Below are 15,949 nucleotides of genomic sequence, written 5' to 3' on the forward strand. Positions count from 1 at the left end.
GAAAAACTACAAAACTATAGAATTGAGGGTCCGGAAACGATTTCGGCACAAGATAAGACTATTGTTTGCCTATCTGTCTAACCTGATTTTTTTTTTGAAAAGGCCATAAGATAGCATACAGATGTTCTTATTAACATAAATTTCAATCACTAGCTATACCATCCTACTTAATATTTGCTTCATCTGACACCCATGTGTGAGGGGCCAAATGCTTAATTCGGTCTTATTGATGTCATCTTTAATCATCGTGGGGTCAGTAATCCCGCATGTATTATTTTCAAAATTGCTTTATTAACAAACTCTTGAAGGCTTTGTCTATCACCGTATTTTTCATCTCTTGGATTGCACCCTGTCTTTTTAGATGGATAACATCATGTTATCATATGCGATAGAAAAACTTCAGAATAATATAAATCTTGATGCTATGTATATTAAGTGCCTCATTTTCTAGTTCGCCCCGGGTCCTCAAAATCTCAGGACCGGCCCTGACCTCAACTATACCAAAACGTCATCAAACCTTAAAGGCTTGTTTGGATCAGCGTTTGCGCGTGAAATACCTCCGTAAAAAATACATGCCTCGATCGGTCGTTTCATTTCTAGCCCGAAATTACTCATTGACCGGTAAATTACACGTGTAAAAAAATACCTCTGTATTATTTTACACCAAATCCAAGCGCAGCCTAAGTGTGCAGACCCTGCGGATTCGAGAATTATGCAGACATGACCGAGACACTCTCCGGTCAATAACCAATAACGGGACCTTGATGCCCATATTGGCTCCTACATATTCTACAAAAAATATTTATCAGTCGAATCTCTATGTCAAGGATTTAGTTAATCTCATATACTATTTCCTTTGTCCATCGGTATGTTATTTGTCCGAGATTCGATTGTTTGCAAGCTTCTTGTGATGTTGTATTACCGAATGGTCCGACAGATACCACTTCATCACACGAAGCGACAAATTCAATCTCGATTCCAGAACGGAGGGGCCACATTAAAATGACATAAATTTAACTGTGCCTCCCGCCTCGCCCCGCCCCGCCCCGGGAGTACCGTGCCATGCCGGCGGCGGGGATGGACAAGGTGATAGCGACGGTGAGCGGCTACCACGGCGACGAGCGGCACAGGCTGGTGAAGCTCATCTCGGAGGCCGGCGCCATGAGCAGATCCATAACCCACCTGGTAATCTCTTCGCGCTCGTCGACCCCGGTTTCCGCTGCACACGCGCTCGCATGCCCCGCTGATTTGCGTTGCCTTGTTTGAATCGCGGTTAGGTTTGCTGGAGGCTCGAGGGGAAGAAGTACGACATCGCGAGGCGGCTCCGGGTCTGCATCGTCAGCCACCGCTGGTTCCTCCACTGCCTCCAGCAGGGGACACGGCTCCCCGAGGGCCCCTACGCCATGGAAAGGTAGCTGTTTTATCGCCGTGCAGTTATACATGTAGCAGTACATGGTGAATTGCTTCTGCTGTGTAATAAACTAGCCAAAGTAGCATGATGCCTTGTAATAAACTAGCCAAAGTAGCATGCTGCCTTTTTCTTACTGCCAAACTGTTCTACTATGTAATCCTCAGAAAATCTTGATGTGCTTGATGTCCAGTGGTGAAGAAGCCGGGACAGTCCCACAGCTGTCTGATTTGCCAGGCAGGCGGTCCAAGAGAAATGCATCCAGAGAGGATCCATGCCTGAAAGAGTTACCTTCTGATTTATGCAATACTTCATATTCCAGCGATGTGGTCAAGATTGATGATTCAGATTCAGATTTTGAGCATCAGGGATGGTTGGAGTCATCCCTATTAAAAGAGGTAAGAGCCATCATTTCCAATCGATTTAGTTTGCGAGTCCAATCATTTGATTCTCCATTTAGTCTTCAGGCTTTACATTTCACCTGTTATTTTTTCTCTATTTGTTTCATATAAGAAAAACAACACTGTTTAGATCCATTTTTCTTAAGTAAAAGCAACTCTTTTGTAAGAGGTTTGCTGTGTGATGACAGATCACGCGGCAGCCATGCTCTGTATAGTAAGACAGTGTCCTTGCTTTTCATAACTGTATAAATGGCTAAGTAAATAAATTACTAATTAAGTGATTGGTTCTGACTTTTTAGTAAAATACACCATGTATCCTGTAAGTAAGTTAAGGCCTGGATGTGATGTGGATTTTTTGTATTAGAATCTGATATTTTATCTGCATGTGTTGCACTCAAATTTCTGTACCTTTTTCTTTTCTGTATTGTTTTCATTTAAGCTGTTAATTTGAGTTGCTAAAGTTGATGTTTCTCAGTTGGCCTTTTTTTTTGTTTAACTCACTCTATTATATACTATTTTGTAAGTACTGTGCTGTTATTCATCGCATTTGTGGTTTCCGTCCGTTGGCCCAAATGGTTGACCGTCTTAGAAAAATACGCTATTTTTTTCTGAAGTGTCATTATTCCTGACATGTTACACTGTAAATTATCTGATGTAGCTTCCCTACCACCTTCAGAATTTAGCCGTTGCCGGGAATTCGAAGAATATTTGTTCAGGCGATGTTAAAGGAGGAAAAAAACATTTGAAGCGTGAGCGGAAGTCAACTGATAAAGATATCCTACATCTGCGAGACAATGCTTCAAGTTTCAGGGAGGATCCATGCTTGAAAGAGTTACCTTCTAATTTATGTAGTACTTCAAATGCCAGGGATGTGCTCAAGATTGATGATTCAGATTCTGATTTTGAGCATCAGGGCTGGTTGGATTCATACCTATTAAAAGAAGTAAGAGCAATTATTTCCAATTCATTTAGTTTGTGAATCCAATCCTTTGATTCTCCATTTGGTCTTCAGGTTTTACATTTCACCCGTTCAAATTTTTCCATTCATTCCAGATAGCAAATAAAACACTGTTTAGACCCATTTCCTTAATTAAAAGCTACTCTTTTCTGTAAGAGATTTGCTGTGTGATGACAGATCATGCGACAGGCATGCTCTATATAGTAAGGCAGTGTCCTTGGCTCCTTGCTTTCCGTAACTGTAGGATTGACAAAATAAATTATTAATTCGGTGATAGTTCTGAGTTAATAGTAAAATACACCATGTATGTCCTGCAAGTAAGTTGAGGCTTGAACCTGATGTGGATTTTTCGTCCTAGAATATGATATTTTAACTGCATGTTTTTTTGAACCGGGCTTCCCCCCTTTCCATTATATGCATAACGGAAATACATCGTTTTGCTCCGAAACCAGAATAAGAAAGGGAAAGAGGGAGAAGCGAGTTCAGGGCAATGCTAGGAAACCCACCGCCCTGCGCCTGTCATCAGGAACACAAGGCTATGGGGCGAAAACCTAGCATCACCCAAAACCCACCGGAAACTAAGGAAGATAAAGTACCACCCAGTACCACGATCAGTTCTACCACAAAAGGAACCAGAGGCCACCAGAACTTCGACAGACCACGCAGGGCCGATAAAAAGTAAACATCGCAGAACCCACAAGGGGGGGGGAACCAAACTTCTCTGCATCCTTCACCACCAGAACTTCACAGCCGAGCACATCACCATTAGTCCCAGTTGTCGTTCCCCTCATCCTGAGCGCTGGGTTCTGGCATTGGAGGTCCACACAGCAGCAACATTTGTGATGCATTTGCTTTCAGCATCTCAGCACCTTTTTTCATCACCTCAGCCAGTTCCGGTTTCTGCAACCCTGTCCAGTATAATAGGAAATCACAAGCTGTGAAAACAATCTCAAACGGGTCATTGATCCATTTCCTCTCAAAGGTAACACGGTTGCGTGCGAGCCATATTGCCCAGCATATAACAGCCAACCCAATAGTATACATATCAGAATAAGAAGGCAAGAAAGAGTTGATCCAAGCATAATATTGCCACATAGAATTAGAAACATATTCAGTACCCAACATCGAACCAACTGTCCTCCAGACAACTCTAGCAACAGGACAAAGAAACATTATATGTTGAGCAGATTCCATCTGATCACAGAAGGAACATGTGGGATCACCTTGCCAGTTTCTCTTTTTTAAATTGTCTCTCGTTAGGATAGCATCTTGGCACATCTGCCACATAAAAATTTGGATTTTCAAAGGTATCTTAGATCCCCAAATCCATTTATGATTTGACCCAGCCAAATTTCTTTCTAGCCAACGGCACATAGACTTGGTAGTATATTCATGGGAACTATCCAATTTCCAATATACTTCGTCATCTTTCTCCCAGTCCAACTTACTCATTACATAACTTTTAAGCTCATCCCATCTCATCAGCATATCACTGGTAAACCTCCTACGAAAGGAGGTGCAAGGATTCATCGATTCTATTTTATTTACTGTATTATTTTGCTCAATGCAAATCTCAAAAAGATCAGGGGATTTATCTTTCATACTAAAATTATCACCCAGATCATCAGACCAAAGACTGGCAATATCACCCTTATTAACCCTAATTCCCCTCCCAGCCATATAATATTCCCTAACTTTCAAAAGTGCTTTCCAACAGGGGGAATCACTTGCTTTCTGTTTAACCAGCACAACAGATGATTTTTTGAGATATTTAGCTCTCACTATGTCTTGCCACAACCCCTTCTTTTTCTCTAATTTCCACCACCACTTTGTCAGCAAACTAATATTTTGTTTTCTGAGATCTTTAACACCAAGTCCTCCTTTATTTTTAGATCTACATATTCTCCCCCATTTTACTATATGATATCCTCTTTTATTACCATTACGATGCCAGAAAAACTTCCTTCTGGGTTTATCCCATCTCTCCAGGGTTGATTTATTAATCAAGAACATAGACATATAATACGAGGGAATATGTGAAAGTACAACATTAACTTTGATAAGTCTGCCCCCACTGGACAGTGTTTCACTGATCCAGGATTCACCATGGCTAACAAACTTGTCATCCACAAACATCCAGTCACAGCCCTTGAGACCAGCATAGCTGATAGGGACTCCCAGGTATTTAATAGGAAAGCTGCCAATCTCACAATTGAACATCTTAGCATATTTTCTCACAGTATCATCATCAGCCCCTACTGAATTTTTTTCACTTTTTAAGAAATTATTCTTCAAACCTGACATGATCTCAAAGAGATATAACAAGAGTTTGATATTCAATACTTCCCTAGGATTATCTTCGAAGCAAAGAATAGTATCATCTGCATATTGTAATATAGCAACCCCATGTTCAACCAAATCAGACGCCAACCCTTTAAAAAGACCATTTTCCTGTGCATTAAGGACCATCTTGGTCAAGCAATCAGCAGCTAGGTTAAACAAAAAGGGGAAAGGGGATCCCCCTGTCTCACACCTTTAGCACTTTGAAAATATTCCCCCACTTCATCATTAAGTTTCACACTAACTGCCCCCCCTACCAGAATGTTCTTAATCCAGCCCACCCACTTGGGATTAAAGTTTCTTTTAACATGGCATTCAAGCAAGAAGTTCCAGTTAACTTTATCATAGGCCTTCTCAAAATCAAGTTTAAGCACAATCCCAGGTTTCTTACGACTATAAGAATAGTGCAAAATTTCATGGAGAGACATAACCCATCCATAATATCTCTACCTTTAATAAAGGCATTCTGGTGTCTACTGAACAAAGTATCAACAAAAGGTTCAAGCCTGATGGTAAGTACTTTAGTGATCAATTTATAAATGCATCTAAGCAAACAAATGGGTCTGAACTGTTGAATCTTATTAGCCCCAACCACTTTGGGTAACAAAGTAATAATCCCATAGTTGAGTCTCTCCACGTCTAATTTATCGTTATAAAACCAATCAAAGAGCGTTCTCACATCATTTTTAACCACACCCCAGCAACTTTGAAAGAATTCAATCGGAATATTATCAGGACCTGGAGCTTTATTATGTTTCATAGAGAATAAAACATTCCTGATCTCTAGCTCTGAAAAAGGTCTAAGTAATATGAAATTGTCAATATCTCTTAATTTCTCCTGTTCTTTCCACATATTACTGTCAATCCCACATAAGTTCCCAGGAGCAGGGCCAAAAAGTTCTCTGTAGAAGTTTGTGGCATGTCTCAATAGATTCTTATTCCCTTCAATAACTACCCCATCACAACAAAGAGATACAATAGTGTTTCTCCTCCTCCCATTCACCATTCTATGAAAATAACCAGTATTATTGTCCCCTTTCAATAACCAGTTTTCATGAGATTTCTGTATCCAGGATATTTCCTCTTCCATCAAGAGATTATTCAATTCTACCTCAAGATCTACTTTCTACTATATAATTCTGGTGATAAAGTATCAGTTTCTTGCAACATTTCCAAGTGACCAAGTTCCTCTCTCAGCCATTTTCTTCTCAGCCTTGCTTTACCAAAGTTATTCGAGCTCCATCCTTTAATTTTTTTCTTAAACCTCTTCAGTTTGATATTAATGATGTCAATAGGATTCTTAGAATGGACAAGTTGCATCCAAATTTGTGCCACCAAGGGTAAGAATTCAGGATTCTGTAGCCAGTTCAAGTCAAATTTAAAACCCCTAGTCTTAATAGGAATAGGAATGTTATCTTCAGTGTTTAAAATCAGGGGGCAATGGTTTGAAATTTCCCTCACAATTTTCCTGACAAAAGTAAAAGGGAAAAGATGTTCCCAGGAACTAGACATAAGCACTCTATCCAGTTTCTCAAGTGTTGGAATATTCTGATTATTGGACCAGGTGTATTGGCCACCACTCATATCAACCTCTCTCAGAGAGAAAGTACTTATGATAGTATTAAAGAGATCAGAAGGATGACCCAATCTTACTTTCTTATTTTTTTCACTAGTAAATCTCACTATATTAAACCCCCCCAATAATGTAAGGGCATGTCACCTCCCTACACATATGAGCTAATTCAGTAAGAAACTCCATCTTATGCTCCTCATGAGCAGAACCATATATTGTCATAATGCAGCAATCATCCCTTCTACATTTGTCCCAAACTTCAAGTTTCAGAATATATTTGCCAGCTGAACAGGTTTGAATATCAAAGTAGTTATTCCTAACTCCACAAATAATGCCACCAGATTTCCCTACAGCAGGAATCCAATTCCAACACAAGTTATCTCCAGGATCAAATTTCCTCAAGAACTTAGAGGAAAAGTCCATTTTCATTGTTTCTTGAATACCCACGAAATCAAGATTGAAATCTCTAATCAGATCACTTAAATAGGATGCCATACCTCTCTTTCCCATCCCCCTACAATTCCATAATAGGCACATCATTTCTTTTTATGTTTAGGGGATTGAGTTTTATTGCTAGGTTTACCAGGATCCATGGTCTTACCTGCAATTCCACTCAATCTTTGGTTTTGACTTCTAGTTATAGGTTTAGAGATCATCACATTAACTTTCTTTTTTTCTCTTTTTCTAGATTTGACACTTTTAAATCCTTCCTCATCTATATCTTCCTCATCCCCCCAGGCTGTGTTAAGAGTAGAGGATTCCCCCGCAGCATTAGTAATCAACAACACCTCTTCTTGTTGTTTATCATCAGTATTAATTTTCTTAGCTATATTAGCTCTAGATTTCTCTAGTTCTCTAATAACATCAACAACAGTAAAGTTGTCATCAGGGATATTCACTCCCATGTGTGAAGCCATATTTATAATTTCCATATTGGATAACACATCAAAAGAATTTTCAGATATAGGTTCATTACCTTGTAGATTCCTCTTTCTTGCCATCTTCTCAGCCCTAGCACCAACATGTTCCAGATTGATGCCAACAGTCCTTTTACTGAATCTGGCCTGCACTTCTTTCAAAACAGGAGGAGTAGGCACAACATCCACATCTTCACAGGATTCCCTAGGGGATTGCACAAAGTAAGTTTGATCTTCCTTCTGACAGTTCTTATCATCATTTTTCATCTCAGTAACAGTTGGTTCTCCCACACAGGCATCCAAATAAGAGGAAATTTTTCTGTTTAGGATTGGGAACAATCTGCATAGAATTCACCACAATTTTCTCATAGGAGATACCATCAATAGTCTCTTTTTCAATTTATTTCATGTGGCTTTCTTCTGCTTCAGCAGCCATAGAATCTATGAGCAACATATCATCCACATCCTCACTTTCTTCATCAGATTGTGTTTCCTCACTTTTTTCCTGATTCTGTATCATCTCAGCTTTTTCCTGAATCGTGTCCAACTTTAAACTCATCATATTTTTTCCTCCATACATGCCAGAGGGAGCCGAAGACTCCCCCATAGTAGATGAAGAAGCATTCTGCCCATCAGGTCGAATATTTTCATTGAGCTTAGTTCTTTTTGGAGAGTTTCCCCCATCAGCCTCCATTTGCACATTAATTTTTTCTTTAGGAGGATTTTTCACAAGGATCTTATCCACAGAGAAGAAGAAGTCATAAAAATGACCCCCCCAAAACTCCTTCAGCAGATGCAGGGATATTTTCAGCATCTCTACAACCCAACTTAATTCTGACCGATTCAGGTTTGTTTATAGTAGCCTTATATATTTCCAGAGTAACACCAACCAAGGAACCCACATATGCAATGTTCTTTTCATGTCTTTTATCTAAAGGAATATTGCTAACATTGACCCAAGCAATGTTAAGTATACCCTTGGCCTCCACGGACTCTGACCATTTCCTCAGATTAATAACAGCCCCACAACTCTTCACATTCATACTTTCAGCAAAACAAGCTTTATCAACATCCCTAGGTGATGGAAACCTCATCACAAAAGTTTTTGGACCGATAGATCTAGCAGAACATCTCCAGTTGGTGTTTATATAAGCGTTGAAAAATTCCTCCAGCTGCCTACCAGATGCTTGTCCCTCGACCACAGATATAACAATGAATCTATTCCTATGAGTATTCTGGTTCGGGGTACTATGATCATGTATATAGAAAAAACCTTTCCCTCTAGCTTGGAATCCACACATCGGAGCCACACATTCCCAAGGCAACACCGTATTGCACACCGAAACCAAATGACCATGATTCCCACATCTACCACAAACAACACGCGGACAGAACGCAGGTAAATGACCTGGATCCTTGCAAGTAACGCAAACCTCAACACCACCCACTAGTGGGGCGGCGTTCCTCTTGCCAGGAGTGGGATGACGACGGTCTTGAGCCTGGGGTTGCCTTCCACCAGCTGCTCCAGCAGTCACGGTGTTGTTGCTGTTGTCGCCCCACTTTTCGGATCCGCGTGCACCTCCTTGCTCCATCGCATCTGCATCCCATCTCGCCTTGTCAGACGACCCATGGCGTGGATCAACGTTGGAGGAGCCGCCATCGTCGTTGTCGCGCATCCACACCATGTTGCGGCCCCCGCCACCACCACCACGCTCGCGACCACCGCCACGACCAAAGCGACCACCACCACGCCCGAATCTCCCTTCCCCGCCCCCATCTCCTCGATTGAAGCGGTTGCCTCCATCGCGCCCCGCCATGGACTGCGTCCGCGGAGGCGAAGCAACCACTTGCGCGAACGACCTCTGATCCCCTCCCACTTTTCCTTCCCACCAGCCGAAAGTAGAGGAAACCCTAGGAGAGCTCCAGAAATGGCTGAAAAGGGAGTCGAGATCTAGATCGGAGGTGGATGTGGCGAGGGGCGGTGCGGGGATGGTAGTGGGGGGTGGGGTGAGCGGATAAGTAGTCTCTCCCTCTCTCTCTCTCATGTAGCATCGGGGCCCCCAAGTGTCTCGACCGCATCGGCAGGGCGCGTCGTGGGTTTGGGCCCGAGAATCCCCGGGTCGAGCGACCGGGGCGGTACATGGCCTCCACGCAAGGAGACGTGCACGCGCCCGATAGTCACTGCCCGCTCGGACGGTGGCGCCGGCGACGAGGATCGCCGCTCGGACCGTGTCGTCGCACCCAGGGAGGGAGACGATGAGATCGCCATCGAGCCTGATCGAGTCCTGAAAGTGGAAACTCTCCGTTAATTATTACATATGCTTTTTCAGGTGTGGTGGGACTCTATTTTAACTGCATGTGTAGTGCTCAAATTACCCTTTTCTTTTCTGTATTGTTTTCATTGAAGCTGTTAATTTGAATTGCTAAAGTATACGTTCCTCACAATGGCCTAATTTTTGTATGTGTATTTCTTTTTCGAGAAAACGCAAAAGACTTTTGCGTTTCATTGTATTGAAAAGATAGGGTTTATGTTACAATCCTCCTAGGAGGTGGTTACAGGGCCAGGAAAAGAAAATCAGTGGACATCCCATGTCTGTGGGATCGCGGCTTTGAGGCCTAGCGCGCCTGCCCTTGCCCAAAGCGTTGCTTCCTCCTTGATCTTCGCGATCAAGCTCGTGGTCGAGGGTTGTTCATAGTCAAACACGCAGCCATTTCTGTGTTTCCATGTCATCCAAGGTACGAGCAGCGTCATTGATGCGAGTCCTTTGCGCATAAGCGTCGGCGCGACTCGTCTCGCGGTGGACCACAAGCATTGAGCGATTCCTCGCCATCAGGTGGGCGACAGGGGATCCTTAGCCAGGCCAGGGTTTCATGCCATACTTGTCGGGAGAATGGGCAGGCAAGGAGGAGGTGGTGCATAGTTTCCGGTTCTTGGTCGCAGAGGAGGCATCGTGGGTGGTGTTGCAGCCCTCTCCTGGCTAGCCTGTCTGCCGTCCAGCAACGATCGAGCCGGGCGAGCCAGTGGAAGAAGCGGACCCGCGACGGCGCCCAACACTTCCATGTGAGCTTCCAGGCATCACATGGGATGGAGCCGTGGAAAGTAGCCTTGTAGGCCGATTGCGCGGTGTAAGTGCCGCTAGTGGTCCACTTCCAGATCAAGCGATCAGGCTCAGCAGAGAGTGCCGTGGGTTCGATCTTGTGCCATATCTGAAGGTATTGCCCAACCTCTTGGATCCCAAGCACACCATGGATATCACGTGCCCACTTATGAGCCTGCAGCCCATCGGCCACGGTTCGCATCTTGCGGCGGTGCTTGGGGATGCATGCATATAGCTGGGGTGCGATTTCTCGGATGGCATGCCCCTCCAGCCATGTGTTCTCCCAAAAAAGGGCCTGCTGGTCGTTGCCGAGCTGCATGGTGGTGGAGGCGAAGAAGAAGTTGCGCTCTTCCGTCGAGAACTGCAGGTCGAGGCCGCTCCATGCTCTGGTGCCGTCAGTGCGACTAAACCAGAGCCAGCGCAGGCACATCGCCAGGCCGGAGCGCTCCAGGTCCCGGACACCGAGGCCACCCAAGGAAATTGGCCGCACGACGCGTTGCCAATTGACATGGCAGTTACCGCCCTGGGCATTGGCGCGCCCCGCCCACAGGAACCCTCGCTGGATTTTCACCAGCGCTTGGATTTTCTTCTTCGGTGGAGCTAGCACGAGGAGCTGGTGGATGGGAATCGCGCTCAGGATGGCTTTGATGAATGCGAGACGACCGGCCTTGTTCATGAGGTGTGCCTTCCAGCACGGGAGCATACCGGCGGTTCTGTCGACGACGGGCTGTAGCTGGGAAGCAGTTGGGCGCCGTAGTGTCAGTGGGATGCCCAAGTAGGTGATGGGAAGGTCCACGATGGGGCATCCCAGTAGGTCGACAACAGGCGTGGCTGTGGCGGGGTCGCAGCGGATCAGCGTGGCCGTGCTCTTCAGGAAGTTGACCTGGAGTCCCGAGGCGCGCCCGAAGAGTTGCAGGATGCTCTTTATCGCCTCGATGTCGCTGTGCAAGGGGTGGCAGAAGAGGATCACACCGTCGGCGTAGAGCGAGACGACGGGAAGCGAGCGGCGGGGGTGAAGTTGCCGTAGGATGCCGACCTCGGTGGCGCGGTGCAGCAGACGTCCCAGGGTGTCGACCGCAAGGACGAAGAGCTGGGACGACAGGGGGTCGCCTTGCCTCAGGCCGCGACGGTGCCAGATTGCGGGGCCAGGCGCGCCATTCAGTAGCACCTTGGTGCTGGCTGTGGAGAGGAGGATCGCTAACCAGTCCAGGAAGCGGTTGCCAAAGCCGTATTGGCGCAAGACCTCTTCTGCGCAGAATGGCGCATCAAGGTCGGCCACGTCAGCCGGCGTGATGAGGTCTGACAGGTCGAGGGCGCATCAAGGTATGTGTATTTCTCTCTGTTATATATTTTGTAAGTACTATGCTGTTATTCATCCCATTGTGGTTTCTCTTTGCTGCCCTAAATAGTTGATGGTCTTAGAAGAATGCGATATTTTTTCAGAAGTGTCATTATTCCTGACATGTTATGCTGTAAATTACCTGATGGAGCTTGGTTGCACTGTCGCTTTCAGAATTTAGTCGTTGCCGTGAGTTCGAAGAAGATTCATTCAGGAGATGTTAAAGAAGGAAAAAAACGTTTAAAACGTGAACAAAAGTCAACTGATAAAGATATCCTACATCTGCGAGACAATGCTTCAAGTTTGTGTTGAAATTAGAGATGGGCCTTAGGCCCATAAGACAAATTTCAGAAAAATCACCAAGGGCCCATGTAGGTGGTGACATGACAAGGTGGTGGGAAGTTTAGTCCCACCCCGCTAGTGGAGGAGAAGTTGGACCCCTTTATAAGGGTCTCTCTTCCACATGCTATTGGAGAGTGAGAAGAGAAGGTGCCCTCGCACACTCCTCCTCCGCAGCCCGCCTCGCCACGCCTCGTCACGACGCGGCGCGGCGGCGGTAATGAGCCGAGCCGAGCTCATACCTACGCGCTTATTTTTGCCGGTCAGGAAGACGTCGGATCGTGGGCTGTTACCGACTCGGACGTGGGTTCGGCCCAAGTCTCTCCACCCAGCCGCCTTTATAAGCAGGCTCTCCGCCCAGCCGCCTTTATAAGCAGGCTATTGCCTACCCTAGCCGTCACGAGAATCAGATCACATCTGCCTCACGCGTTCGTTCCTTGACTGCTGCTGCCGCCGGGAGAGCATGCCTCCGAAACCTCGCCTCTCCGGTTCCTGTACGGGAGAGGGGCGATTAGGTTTTTGGGGAGCGATCACGCGATTGCTCGCCTCCGTCCGTCTGCTTCGTCTACGTCCGCGTCGCCCTCGTCATCGCCATGTCTTCACCAAGCGAAGCTGACCGTCTCGTCCGCGAGAAGGCCGAAGCCGAGAAGAAGGCGGCAGAGGATACTGCCGCCACCACCACTGCTGCTATGGCCAACTGACCGATCGGAGGGTATGATGTGTTTGTCTCTCTCATGTTTCTATCTGCACTAGTAGTATTGCCTATATGCGTAGATGTTTCTGCTATATGCGTAGTACTTGCTAGTATACTCCGTGATCAGTATGTCATGAACCTAGTCAATGCCATGTTAGTAATTATTTTATGGATTAATCTACTCGGAAAATTTCCTATTTACTCAACAATCCAAAAACCTAATTTCTGTAGGAATTTTTTGAGTAATGGTTTTGCTGCTGCACTGAAACCGGATAAGTTTACCGGTACCTTTTTCAAGCGTTGGCAAACGAGAACCACCTTATGGCTCACAGCTATGAACGTGTTCTGGGTAGCCGGTGTCACTCCTACGGAAACTATCACTCCTGAACAGGAGAAGATGTTTAAGGAGGCCACCGTCCTATTCCTTGGAGCAGTCATTAGCGTGATCGGAGATAAGCTGGTTGATGCATATTTACATATGCATGTTGCCAATGACTTGTGGGAGGCGCTCGAATCTAAATTCGGAGCCACCGATGCTGGGAGTGAGATGTATGTTATGGAGCAGTTCCACGATTACAAGATGGTTGACAACCGTTCTGTATTGGAACAAGCTCATGAGATAATATGCATAGCTAAGAAACTTGAGGTTCTTAAGTGCAATTTGCCGGGCAAGTTTGTCGCGGGCTGTATAATTGCTAAGCTCCCTAATTCCTGGAGGAACTTTGCTACTACTCTGAAACATCAGAGGCGTGAGTTCTCAGTAGAGGACATCATCGACCATCTGAGTGTTGAGCAGAACTCGAGAGCAAAGGACTCCAATGGAAAAGTGGTGGAAAGCTCTTCTGCTGCCAATATGGTACATCAAAGGAACTTCAATTCCCACAAGCCCAAGGGAAAGAATTATGTCCAACAGAATACCGACTTCAAGAAGAAGGGAAAGAAGCCCTTCAAGAAGAATAAGAAGGGAGATGGCTGCTATACTTGTGGTTCAGAGGAACATTGGGCGAACAAATGCCCAAACAAGTACAAGAAGCCGGCGCAGGACTCCAAGTCTGCCAATATGATTGTGGGCAACAATGAAAGTGGTGCATCTGGGTACGGTAATTTACTTACTGTATTTACAGTTTGTCAGTCCACCGATTGGTGGGTGGACACAGGTGCAAATATTCATGTGTGTGCTGACTTATCATTGTTCTCTTCTTATCAGGCCACCGGTCGCGGGTCCGTATTGATGGGGAATGGCGCGAGTGCTTCTGTTCTTGGTGTTGGCACGGTCGATCTGAAGTTTACTTCGGGAAGGATCGTGCAGCTGAAGAACGTGCAGCATGTCCCCGCCATCAAGAAGAATCTTGTTAGTGGCTCCCTTCCGTGTAGAGAAGGGTTTAAGTTGGTATTCGAGTCTAATAAAGTAGTAGTTACGAAATATGGACTTTTCGTTGGAAAAGGTTATGAATGCGGAGGTCTGTTCCGCCTTTCTCTTGCAGATTTTTGTAATAAAGTCGTGAACAATATTCATTCGAGTGTTAATGAATCTGAAGTTTGGCATTCACGTCTTTGTCACATAAGTTTTGGTGTTATGTCGCGGCTAGCAAAACTGAATTTAATCCCAACTTTCACTTTAGCCAAAGGTTCTAAGTGCCATTCGTGTGTGCAAGCAAAGCAACCTCGCAAGACTCACAAGGTTGCAGAGGAGAGACACTTGGCACCATTAGAACTCATACATTCTGATCTTTGTGAGATGAATGGTGTGTTGACTAAAGGTGGAAAGAAATACTTCATGACATTGATAGATGATTCCACTAGATTTTGCTTTGTGTATCTGTTAAATACTAAAGATGAGGCTTACACTACTTTAAAATCTATAAGGCAGAAGTTGAGAATCAACTTGAAAAGAAAATTAAACGAGTCTGGTCTGATCGTGGTGGAGAGTACTTCTCAAACGAATTTGATTCATTTTGTGCGGAACACGACATTATTCATGAGAGGACGCCTCCCTATTCACCCCAGTCAAACGGGGTTGCCGAGCGGAAAAACCGTACTCTAACTGATTTGGTTAACGCCATGTTAGATACATCGGGTTTATCTAAGGCATGGTGGGGGGAGGCTATATTGAACGCGTGTCATGTCCTGAATAAAGTTCCTACAAAAGATAATGAGGTCACTCCCTACGAGGAGTGGTCGAAGAGAAGGACGATGCTCTCGTACTTACGTACTTGGGGCTGCTTGGCGAAAGTCAATGTACCGATCCCCAAGAAGCGTAAGCTTGGACCAAAGACTGTGGACTGCGTTAATTTGGGATACGCTAAGAATAGCGTAGGCTATAGATTTCTAGTAGTGAAATCTGAGGTACTGACGTGAAGGTCGGTACAATAATGGAGTCGAGGGATGCTATATTCTTTGAGGATATATTTCCCATGAGAGATATGCAAAGCACTTCTAGACAGGAATCTGAGATAACTCCTGAGCCTGCCATTCCTATGGAATACTATGAACAAACACATGATGAAAATCCTGAGGAGGATGACGAGGAAGCCCGTGGTAGGGGCAAGAGACAAAGGACTGCAAAGACCTTTGGTGATGATTTCTTCGTATACCTCGTGGATGATAATCCCACTTCTATTTCAGAAGCGTATGCTTCTCCAGATGCTGACTACTGGAAAGCTGCGGTCCGTAGCGAGATGGATTCCATCATGGCTAACGAGACATGGGAAATCACTGATCGTCCCTATGGTTGCAAACCATTGGGATGCAAGTGGGTGTTCAAAAAGAAGCTTAGGCCCGATGGTACGATTGAAAAGTACAAGGTTAGGCTTGTGGCCAAGGGCTATGCCCAGAAAGAAGAAGAAGATTTCTTCGATACTTATTCACCTGTGGCTAGACTG

At 45.0% G+C, this 15,949-nt stretch overlaps 1 protein-coding gene across 1 annotated transcript; it reads left to right on the plus strand.

Annotated features, from left to right (window-relative positions):
* Positions 1-1,062: 1,062 nt before the first annotated feature.
* Positions 1,063-12,346, plus strand: LOC123441423. The gene is made up of 5 exons (XM_045117864.1): positions 1,063-1,185; positions 1,278-1,411; positions 1,602-1,806; positions 2,486-2,752; positions 12,209-12,346. The coding sequence occupies exons 1-5, from the start codon at positions 1,063-1,065 to the stop codon at positions 12,344-12,346; spliced, it is 867 nt and encodes a 288-aa protein (XP_044973799.1).
* The last annotated feature ends 3,603 nt before the right edge of the window (positions 12,347-15,949 follow it).

Source organism: Hordeum vulgare, chromosome 3H, assembly GCF_904849725.1.
Source record: "Hordeum vulgare subsp. vulgare chromosome 3H, MorexV3_pseudomolecules_assembly, whole genome shotgun sequence".
Taxonomy (NCBI): domain Eukaryota; kingdom Viridiplantae; phylum Streptophyta; class Magnoliopsida; order Poales; family Poaceae; genus Hordeum; species Hordeum vulgare.

Excerpts from the sequence above, each read along its gene's own strand:
- LOC123441423 (XM_045117864.1), top strand. The coding sequence starts at position 1,063 with ATGCCGGCGGCGGGGATGGACAAGGTGATAGCGACGGTGAGCGGCTAC. Across the intron at positions 1,186-1,277 it reads GCAGATCCATAACCCACCTG|GTTTGCTGGAGGCTCGAGGG; the intron begins GTAATCTCTTCG and ends AATCGCGGTTAG. Across the intron at positions 1,807-2,485 it reads AGTCATCCCTATTAAAAGAG|AATTTAGCCGTTGCCGGGAA; the intron begins GTAAGAGCCATC and ends TACCACCTTCAG.